Source organism: Musa acuminata, chromosome BXJ3-5, assembly GCF_036884655.1.
Source record: "Musa acuminata AAA Group cultivar baxijiao chromosome BXJ3-5, Cavendish_Baxijiao_AAA, whole genome shotgun sequence".
In the NCBI taxonomy this organism is placed as follows: domain Eukaryota; kingdom Viridiplantae; phylum Streptophyta; class Magnoliopsida; order Zingiberales; family Musaceae; genus Musa; species Musa acuminata.
In genome coordinates, this window is record NC_088353.1 from 44,275,943 (window position 1) to 44,286,079 (window position 10,137).

Consider the following 10,137-nt stretch of genomic DNA (forward strand, 5'->3'; position numbering starts at 1 on the left):
ACAATATTATAAAATACACTAATGATACATAACCACATAAGATCAAATAACCTCATTCAAATTATGAAGGACCTACAAAGCATACTATCAAATGACTATACAAGCAAACATAAATAAATAATAATGATCGATCCATCCATTCTAATGCATTGTTGGCACTCTTTAAAAACCCAATCATTTACTAACTATTTATTCTGATGTTCCATGAAAATAATTCAACTCAACGAACCATCCTTGCAAAAAAGACTAAAGACAAATTTCCTAGGCACAGTTGAATACTGTTCCCTAATTCTAACATCTAAGAACCAACCGGATCTACGAAGACGACATGCAAAAGTTTCACAATAAAAAACCAAATCAATTTAGCAGAAACAAAGAGTCAGCAAAGAACACAAAGTACAGTCGCAAAATCTCAGGCAATTTTATGCAGCATAATTCTTTTTTTCTGACCACAAACTAGTGGATCATAAACCAAGTTCAAGCACGACCATCCATCATATTCTATCCCCAAGTGGCACAAACACTGCCGAGAACACGAAACAGATATGACATGAGAACAGAACCTATGGTACACTGCTGAAGACCAAGTGGAAACCTTTTGACCCTGTTAATCTTAAAAAGCGAATGTTTGGCTGCGAAAAATGGATTCAACTCATGAAACTAATACTCGGTAGATCATTCCTTTAGTCCAAGTAGCAGTTTCCTTCAGTTGCTCGTTGTCTGATTGAAAACACTCTCCCAATAAATCCATATGAAAAGTACAATCCTTAAACAGGACCTTCGTGTCTGGGCCAAGGGTGTCTGCAAGATCTCCAATCACCGCTACAGCAGCTTTAGTTACCTCTTCATCCCTGGACAGCCACCAGAAAAGATATCATGTTTAAATGTCACAAGAAAATATGGATAAAAATTACATCAGTGAGCTACACACCTATTCTTATCCCTGACAACAGCTTCTATGAACTTCAAAAGAGGGCTTGCATAAGGAACCATCACAGCTGCCGTGGAACGTTTGAACCCCTGAAGTATACCAGAGTAAGCCTCGAAAATACCTCGCCTAAGCTGATTACCATATTCTTGCATATCATCATCATTTATATCCAGTTGAGAGCAGAGCTCCGCAGCTCCTTGCAGCATTGGCATCACATACGGGACATACTTCTCAAAATGCTCACCAATTGCGAGAGCAATATCTCCAAAGCATGAAAATATGGGAGGCTTTACAGACCGATGAAGCACAGGATTGGAGAGGTCCTTTAGAAGTTGACTCATGATACCATCACAATAGGGAAGAACCTTGTCATCCAAAGCACGGCAGATGTCACCAACAACACCAACCGAAATTGAGCAGACCTGATATTCCTCAAAGTTCTGCAAGCCCATCTCTAAATACTTATAGAACTCCTGCATGTACGTTGCAAATTCAGGACCTGTGCCATAAGCAAGGGCCCCAATCGCAAGCATTGCTTCCTCATGTACGGTTGAACTGCGGCAAGCAAAAACTTGCAGAAATAAGGTCATCATCTGATCAGCAGATTGAAGGATTATGGACTTCGTCTCATCTGAATTACTCAATTTCTGTAATATCACTTGCAGGACGCCACATAGCAGGGCTTGCACATCACTTTGCTTTTCCCTGTCCTCTGAAGATGCGATTTGGAGCTCCAAAGTCTTGCTTAATCTATTCATGATTTCAAGAAGGAGATGGGCAATCATGTTTGAGGTCTCAGGTGTACTGCTACATCGAATTATCTCGTTCATTGTTTCATATGCAGATGAACGAAGCCTGACATTGCTTGTGTCTGTACGATCAGCTGTAGAAAGGAGAGCTGAAACAACATCACCAAGATAAGGTGTGAGCATCGATGAGCTAGAATCTGCATCCTCAAAACCCTGGGCAAGAAAATAAATGGCCCCGCAAACTTTCTCAGCCACATTCGGAGAATCTCTGATACTTACCAATAGCACAGACATGATACGTGGAAGGTTTGTGGTAGTTAAAACAGGATACTCGCTGGTCCCAGAATGCAGGATCTCAAATATCCTACCAAGAGTCCAAGCAGTTGTGTCCTTGACATGACTATTTTGGTCCTTCATTGCGTTCAGCAAGAAGTCAAGTCCAGCTTGAACAAGTGGTGCAAGCTTCTCAGTAGACGGACCTTCAAGAATTGACCCAAATGCAAAAGTAGCAGCCTCCCGGCTTCGCCATTCACCCTTGGTTATATTATTCTCCACAAAGGGCATCACAAGGGGCACAATTGCATCACCAACAGTTCTTGCAACAAGTCCAAGACAGGTCCCACCAGCCATAGACAAATTCCAAACACCATCATCCTGGTCCTGATCTTCCTCTTGCTTTAGCAGTGTTTCTAACATCAATGGCACAAGCAAAGGAAGTGCCTTTTCTACAAAATTAGAATGGAGGGAAGAGCTTCCACCTTCATCTCCCCCAAACTCCTCTTGAATTTGAATCTCTTCATCACAGATAGAACTCCAAAACTCAATGGCTTGAAGAGCAACAGGCTCCTCATCTCCTCTCACAGCATTTGCAGTCAAATCAAAGAGGGTCTGCATGTAAGGCTCTAGGAACTCATAATATGTAGAGGCTATAGAAACAAGACACTCAAATGCCGCTTGTCTGATCTCCAGCTCTTTAGAAAGAGCAGTTTCACATATGACTTTCATGATGAAGTTCCTCTCTACCTCGTTATCAAAGTTAGTCTGAGCAAAATCGAGAGCATTATAGAGTGCCTTCACAGCCGCAAGACGGACTTCAGAACTATGTTCTGCCTGGTTCATGCCCTGCACAACAGCAGTGAGGACAGAATTCACTTGAGCCTGCTCCAAATCCTGAGGAGAAACTTCCTCACAGACATACCCCAGTGCCTCCAGGGTTGCTTGCTTCAAAGGTGCAGGAGCATCTAGTCGAGTCATGTTATTTAGCAGCTGGCCAATAAGCTCCTGCCATTCATGTCGGGGTATCTCGATGGATGCGACCTTAGCAATGACTTGCGAAGAAGTGTGTCGCGCTTCAGACACTGTTGATCCAAGCGTCCGCAACAAGGATTCCTTGATTTGAGCTTTGATGGATGGATCCACACTGACCCATCGCTGAATTAATTCTTCCTTACGAACGGTGTCCTTTGCATCTAGAGAATTCTTAAGAATAATACCAGCAAGTCTTCGAGATTCAGGAGGCTTTTGTTCGCTTGATAGCTCGACGGACAGGGAAACTAAGAAATGGGGAAGACTCTGTTCCTGAAACTGCTTAAGATTTGCTTCAGCGAGAGTTCGTATCTGCCCATCAGGAGATTGGGCAGACAACAGGATCTGGGTTATCTCCATCGCTGTGTTTATGATGCTAGAAAAGGTTACAGAAACCAACATATAGAGGATATTAGCAAATCGAAGAAACTTCATCAACAACCTAAAACACACTACACAGGAGAACCATTACCAGATAAGTACTTGAATAAATCTGACTATCAGAATGCACCCATTAACAATGACAAATTCTGTCAATCTGGCATATGAAATTTCCCATCTAGCATATTCCACAAACCTTACCAGACAAGTTTCTGTGTTTGTCAACAATGATATGAACTCTGACAGATAAAAGCGTAAACACCAAACTCTACATGAAAGTTGAAACTAAATACAATCACGAATCCACACCGAAACGACCAAAACCCAAACCTACATTGATGTATATTCATACATGCATAGCAATATTTACTTCAATAAGCAAAAACAATCTAACCAAAGAACGTAAAAAGAAAAAAAAGAGGAAAGTGAAGCAGACTGCAGTCGTACAAATCACAGTAGGCCTACTGCGTTGTCTGTCGCAGGAGGCCGAAACTCACAAGAAACGAAGAGATTAACTCAAATGTAAATTGAATCTAACAGATCTAAGGGAGCGACAGAGATATCTTAGACCAGGCATCATGGGGCGTTACCCTCTATACTGGTCGGGATGGAGTAAAGATGTGCCGCCTCCCGGGATCGCAGAAAAAGATCAAGATCTGACCGAGATCGCCGCTTCGTTCCCTGCGATTGGTGACGGGGAAGGAAGGAAGCAGTGGGGAGACTTGGAAGAGGGGATGGGGTGGGGGGTTTATGAAGCGGTCACGGGGAGGAAGTGATCCGAAGGGCGGGAGGATGAAACCCTAATTAGTTTTGAAATGCCTTCAGTCGCGTGTGGATCGCTTATTGGGTTCGGATCCAGTTGCTAAATGGGCTGTTCGTGGACTACATTTAAGAGCTCAAACAAAAGCCCTCTAAGGTCTGTTAACGAAGCCCGTAAACCCGATAGACTAGAACCGTAAATCCGACCCTAAGTCTCCGAATTTGATCATCACCGTGTTCCGTAAGCTTAGTTTTAGTTTTGGATCCGATAAGGGATTGAATTCATCTGATGGATGGATCCGATCCGATAACATCCCCTATTTACCTCTCTGATGGCAAGACTGCGTTAAATTCCGCTGATCTTAATATATACATATACATATATATATAGCCTTCAAAAACGTTTCCGTCGTGTTTTCTGGATCTCGTGGGCAAATAAGAAATCTGAAAGTGGGAGACGTGAAAGAAAAAAGCATTTTTTGCTGTTTTCGGTTTAATGTTGTTTTTAATACTCGCAGCAAGTTCCGCAAGAAAATAGTTTTGGTTCCCTTTTGGCTCTCCAAGTGCCAATCCAGTTTCCGGTCCTCCTTCTGTTCTCTGCTTTCTCCTTCGGCTGTGGGCGTGGAGAGAGGCGGCGGTTGGTCTCATCAGCAACAGATCCGGAGTCCCCGCTATTGTTTCTCCCTAATCTGATTGAAATCGAGGTGCTTTTGCCATCGTCGGGATCCGCCGAGAGGTACAACGCCATCGTTGAGCTATAGATTTGGTAACCGCATTCTCTCGGTCGTTGATCGAGTGCGTAACTTCTTTTATTGGGTTTTCTTGTGTAAAATTAGCCTCCTTGTTCCCAAAATGTCTGCGCTCAACGATGGCAGCTCGTCCCCTCGATCTCAGGTTACCCATGAACGGGTCGATCCTCAATTTTGAACACCACAGTATGATCTGTGTTACTAAGCAGGGGATTGGGGTATCCTTCTGGTGTGCAGCATGCCTCTCGTTGTTTCGAGGATCTCCTGGAGTCTATTATTGTGGATGTGGCGTCGGAGTGCCACCGGATAGCGAGACTAGGTCTCGACCGGAACCTGGAAGAAGAGGAGGAGGAGCTGAGGCTCTCCGCGCAGGCCCGGGTAGCTGATCCTGGCAGCAGCGGTGAATCCAATAGCAAGAACGTGGTCGATATCTTCGGGCAGACGCATCCCGCCATCGCCAGCGAGACTTTTAATTGCATGAATTGCGGCAGACCCGTCACGGCCGGACGGTTCGCTCCTCACTTGGAGAAGTGTATGGGCAAGGTGAGTCATGTTCTTGATTTCCCTCATCTTTTCTTAAAAGAAAAAAAAAAAAAACTCATCTTGCTTGATAAAAATGGCATCTTTGTTGACAAATGCCGTTTTGTTACTGTGTGTTAGTAATTGAAGTTTAGGTTGATCTATACATGTGTTAACATTCGATTCACAATCTTGCAATGAGATGTACGTAATTGGTCTATGCCACTGGTTTCTTGGAAGATTTGAGAGACTATTTCTAACCACTGGTATATTGTATGTGCTTCATTTCAGGGACGAAAGGCTTGCACAAAGGCCACCAGGAGCAGTACAATTGCAAGAAATAGGCATTCTCGTGGGAGTCCTGTAACGGTTTATGCGCCCTATTCCAATGCTACCAACAGCAACAGAGTTCCCAATGGCACCACAGCAGGGGAGGAGTATACGGATTACACGTTTGAGGAGCCCTGATATCTCTTCCCAAGGTTTTTACATTTAACCCTTTTAATATGTTCAATGCCAAGAAGAATTGTCCTTGCTAGTATGCACTTAGTGTTCCCCGTTGCTCTTAAGCAATTTCTTTAAGACTTCTTGAACAGCCTCACATACCAAAGTTAGTTTGAATGTCCTAAAAGAACTTGATTCTCGTCTGCAGGTCTTAATCATATGATTTTAAATGTCCGTGGTACCAATGATAATCTTTCTTTGCTGTTTCTTTTTAGCTGAAAACTAAATCAATTTTCCAAATAAAGGGAACATACACATAATGTCTTCTCTCGAAGGGATTTTTTTTTCCTCGGACTGTTATTGTCTATTTAGAATTTGTCTATGATCCGTCCATGAAAAATTACAAGGGTTGCACCAAGAGATATGATGCATAAAGAATAATGTAGCCTGACATTGGCTCTATGATTAACAGGGTGAACTTTAATTCTTAAACGCAGTCTGCAGTCGTATGTGTCATTGAAGTTGTTAAAATAATTATTTGTCTCTTTTCATTTAAAGTTGTTCATAAGGTTGTCTCTTTGTTGCCTAATTGTTTAGGATTCAAGACATGGAAATACATTCTAATTGTAATGGTAAGGTCCCAAGAGCCTGGTGTGCTGGGCTGCCCTTTTCAGTTTAGCTTGTTGTGTATAAGTTATTTGGTCATTAGTCTAATTGAACCATGACATTTTACCATGTGATATTTAGTCATTTTTAATTATGATGTTAAATCAGACATGACAAACTTAATTTAATTTTTATCACAATTTAATTGATTAACCAGAAACCTTTGAGAAAAAAAGATTCTTGCCTGTGCAATCCTCAATTTGCATTTGTGCACAGACACCAAGAATTACGTACGTGACAAGGAAGTCACCAAATTGTAAAGAATTACTGACCCCTTGGTGATGAAATGCAGGTCTTGTTCTTAGCAAGCAAGTCAGATTGTCATGATTAGATCTTTGTTTAACTTTCAGTAGATATATGTGATGTCTAAGCATGGTAATATGGTAGTCTTATCCGAGAAACATGTAGCGGTCATGGAAGTAGAGCACATCACCAAGCTTTAAAATTTCCCAGAATCCACATTGCTCAAATCCATGAGTTATGTTCAAAACTAATCACATATTGACCAGAATTTTCTTATGAACTGCAGGTTTATATATCTTTTGTTCAGTTAGATTAATTTCTTCGTGTCCCCGACCAAAGTAGAATACTCGAGTTGAAAAGTTCGGTTACATGATGAGGTCAGAGTCTAGCTTGCTGTTATCTCTGCGGTTTGTATATCATGTTCATTGTCTAGTTATGCTCATCTGTATCTTGTAATCTATTTCACCATGCTTACTGCTTGGATTTTGGTGCCAAATCTCAATTTATTGTTAATTGGTATTAGTGCATATTTCAATTCTCTTTTTCATCGCAGGATCCACTCCAAATCAGGATGACTTGCCTTCAGCCTCCACCTTGTTCTCAAGTTAAAGTTCTGAAGACTACGAGGTATACACTATAGCAGCTAAAATTGGTGCTTGGTCCGTGGTTTAAAATGTGAAGATTTCCGTGGACACGAATCTGCGCTGCCTGTGTTTCCACTCGGAGCGAATAGCTTGCGGCTAGTATCTACAATTAGAAGGTGGAGTTGGCTAATGTTTGATTTTGAGTTTTTTACGTCCTACTCTCAGTCGCTCACTGGACTGGTACCTTTTCGGTGTCCCGACACATGGCATGGTAATTTACAAATCAAGACAGACTGAAGAATTACTGATAAATACTGATCGATACACGTTGGTTCATTTGGTATTTTGAACTTTGCTCTGTTGTAGGTTGATTACATGAACTATTAGACCACGGCAATTGGAAGACTAGTACAATATCCTCACAAAATTGTTGGACAAAGTTCATTGATAAGACTGTTAGTCTTTACTCCTTCACAAGTGAAACAAGGTTGGTAGATGCATGTTTTTGAAGAATGCTTTGACTCAAAGAAGAAGAAGAAGAAGAAGAAGAAGAAGAAGAAGAAGAAGAAGAAGAAGGAGAGAGAGAGAGAGAGAGATGTTGTTGATAATTATTTAAGATAATTAAATATTAGAGGAAAATTTTATTAGCCTGGACACCATGGGAGAAGGAACAACGACTTCTTGGAGCTTCCAAGAAACACAATGGACATTTCAAAAGGTTGGAGAAGATGAAAACGATAGAAAGGCTACGCACAACTAAGAATCCAATTATTCCTGGAGTTGGGAGTAGGCTCTCGATCCACAAACTTGACTTCAAAGCTACAGTAGTTGTTGGTTCCATTCAAGAAGGTTGTTGATCTTCTACGTTAAAGAACCAAAACGGGTAGATGTCTGTCCTTGATGATCCCTTGAGTCAATTAGCATCATCCACAGAGGTGGAGGGAGACCAGAGATGTTACTGAAATATCAGTGGCTGGCGTTTAAGTACTATGATCTGCCCCTGCTCAGCATCCTCTTGAGAGAAGAACCAAAGGAAGAAGAAGGAGGAGAATCTTCTTTGATGGTGTGGGTTGCTGTTGCGGGACCAAGTGACGATGTGTCAGCGCCTACGTCACCCTCGGCTGCTGCAACATTGACCACACACGACTCTTCGGTCGCATTCCTCGGTTCGACTTGCACGGCCGCCTCACACTCCACCACCACCACGGGAACGACCACCGAAACAGCGTCGACCACCTGAGCCGGCTCGCCCATGATCTCCACCGGCGCCCTACAGATAGGGCACGTCGCATGAGACATCAGCCACATGTCGATGCAACCGACGTGAAAGGCATGCTTGCATGCCGGAAGAAGCCTGCCGCTGTCGTCCTCTTCCATGGCGTTCAAGCAAACCACACATTCCAATCCATGCTCGTGCTCCCGGGACTTGTACACGAAGACGGGGAGCGAAGCCACCACCTTGGGATCGACCCCACTAATCGATAACCTTATCTCGGTCGTGTGACCGGGGAATGTGGCTATGCTTCGGAGATGGAGAGGCTCCCTGAACACTACTCTCCTGACCACCGGCCGCTGCCTCCTGATCAGCCACCGAGCGTAGATGTGGAGAAACAAGACGAAGAAGATGACGATGGATAACAATATTACCGCGGCGAGCATGACCTTGTCATTGTAAGGGTCGTCGCCGGCGTCTCGACTGCGAGTAACCGGTGCGCTGGCCATGGCTGCTCCCACCCGCTCGAGTGGAGTATTCCAAGAATGGCACGACTACATGCTGCAGGAATGGAGGAAGAGCGTGGAGGCTATATGGACATGAAGAGGGGATCCTTTATACAGAAGAACGGGACACTAGCTGGGGGTCAGAGGAGTCGTAGATGCCGCATGGAATTGAGGAGAAGGGGGGCCGTGCAAATACTGGCTATTGACTCGCGAACGGCAAGAGAGCTCGAGGTTTTGGGAATGAAGAAGAAGAAGAAGAAGGTGGAGAGGGTGTTGGTTGGTTGGATGAGTGGTTTGCTGTCGGGGACGGCACAGGCGGCCAGGTGGCTTGTGGACATCATTTTGGGGCTGAGGATGGGGACGCGGGTCCGAAGTAAGAGTCTCGTGAAGGCGACGGCAGCATCTTTTTGATTGGTTTCATGGGTCGCCACTCTTTGACTCGGCCAAAACGAGACGAGATCGGCTGCTCTTTCTTCCGCCTTCTTATTTATTTTTATTTAATTTTAATTTTATTTCTGGAAATGCCGGGAGTGCCGTTGATGTTGGTCGCTCGTCCCATGTGGTTCTTGCGTAGGTTGGTGTGCCATCGCCGCCCAGCCGTCAATACATAGATCCACCAGCAGAATTGTCCGTGGTTTTTTTTGTTACTGAAGAAGGTAGGTAGCTGTCGGTCGGGTCTTCAGATTACCAGCAAAATATTGTTAATTCCGGATCAGCTTATTTCAGACTTCCGGGGGGTTTCGTGAAACCAAAAAGTTCTCCTGCCTTCGCCCGGTTTCGATTTAGAATCCATCTAGAAATCAATTCATGTTAAAAGAACAAAAACGTATGAGCCAAATACGAACTGATACTGGTCTTCTAAATGAAAATTAAATCCGCATAAAGATGCCAGCAAATAGTGTGTTTGTTTCGGATGGCATCCGATGGATCACCGTGCTAGCCGCCCCAGCTGGATGGCATGGTCAACCCCGACTATTCTATCTTCGATGACTGCACGATGACATAAAATCGTAAGAGAATAAATAAATAAAAAGTTGAAGTGAGACAAAGCTAGAAAAGATCAAATGCCTAAAACAAATATCAGCAAT

At 43.4% G+C, this 10,137-nt stretch overlaps 3 protein-coding genes across 4 annotated transcripts; 1 reads left to right on the plus strand and 2 right to left on the minus strand.

Moving 5' to 3' along the window:
• Window positions 1-412: 412 nt before the first annotated feature.
• On the minus strand, window positions 413-4,119 carry LOC135638329 (importin subunit beta-1-like). The gene is made up of 3 exons (XM_065151421.1): window positions 3,957-4,119; window positions 932-3,361; window positions 413-851 (listed from the first exon to the last, which is right to left on the minus strand). The coding sequence occupies exons 2-3, from the start codon at window positions 3,343-3,345 to the stop codon at window positions 653-655; spliced, it is 2,613 nt and encodes an 870-aa protein (XP_065007493.1). The 5' UTR covers window positions 3,346-3,361; window positions 3,957-4,119; the 3' UTR covers window positions 413-652.
• A 555-nt stretch (window positions 4,120-4,674) lies between these two features.
• LOC135639031 (SAGA-associated factor 11-like) lies at window positions 4,675-7,666 on the plus strand. Of its 2 annotated transcripts, XR_010496831.1 has the most exons (6): window positions 4,675-4,861; window positions 4,962-5,019; window positions 5,112-5,417; window positions 5,685-5,875; window positions 7,033-7,123; window positions 7,300-7,666. XR_010496831.1 is itself a non-coding variant. In XM_065152736.1 (5 exons), the coding sequence occupies exons 2-4, from the start codon at window positions 4,978-4,980 to the stop codon at window positions 5,859-5,861; spliced, it is 525 nt and encodes a 174-aa protein (XP_065008808.1). In that variant the 5' UTR covers window positions 4,676-4,861; window positions 4,962-4,977; the 3' UTR covers window positions 5,862-5,875; window positions 7,300-7,666. The 2 variants fall into 2 exon arrangements, 1 of the variants encoding a protein (XP_065008808.1); XM_065152736.1 differs by lacking the exon at window positions 7,033-7,123 and having other exon boundaries at window positions 4,676-4,861.
• Window positions 7,667-7,951: 285 nt separating this feature from the next.
• Window positions 7,952-9,347, minus strand: LOC103986190 (RING-H2 finger protein ATL5). The gene has a single exon (XM_009404116.3). The coding sequence runs from the start codon at window positions 9,050-9,052 to the stop codon at window positions 8,318-8,320; it is 735 nt and encodes a 244-aa protein (XP_009402391.2). The 5' UTR covers window positions 9,053-9,347; the 3' UTR covers window positions 7,952-8,317.
• Between the last annotated feature and the right edge of the window lie 790 nt (window positions 9,348-10,137).

Bases quoted from the DNA above. Each gene is read 5' to 3' on its own strand.
- LOC135638329 (XM_065151421.1), bottom strand. From the start codon at position 3,345: ATGGAGATAACCCAGATCCTGTTGTCTGCCCAATCTCCTGATGGGCAG. The intron at 852-931 runs GTGTGTAGCTCA...GTGGCTGTCCAG, and splicing joins GTTGTCAGGGATAAGAATAG to GGATGAAGAGGTAACTAAAG.
- LOC135639031 (XM_065152736.1), top strand. From the start codon at position 4,978: ATGTCTGCGCTCAACGATGGCAGCTCGTCCCCTCGATCTCAG. The intron at 5,020-5,111 runs GTTACCCATGAA...TCTGGTGTGCAG, and splicing joins GCTCGTCCCCTCGATCTCAG to CATGCCTCTCGTTGTTTCGA. The intron at 5,418-5,684 runs GTGAGTCATGTT...GCTTCATTTCAG, and splicing joins TGGAGAAGTGTATGGGCAAG to GGACGAAAGGCTTGCACAAA.
- LOC103986190 (XM_009404116.3), bottom strand. From the start codon at position 9,052: ATGGCCAGCGCACCGGTTACTCGCAGTCGAGACGCCGGCGACGACCCT.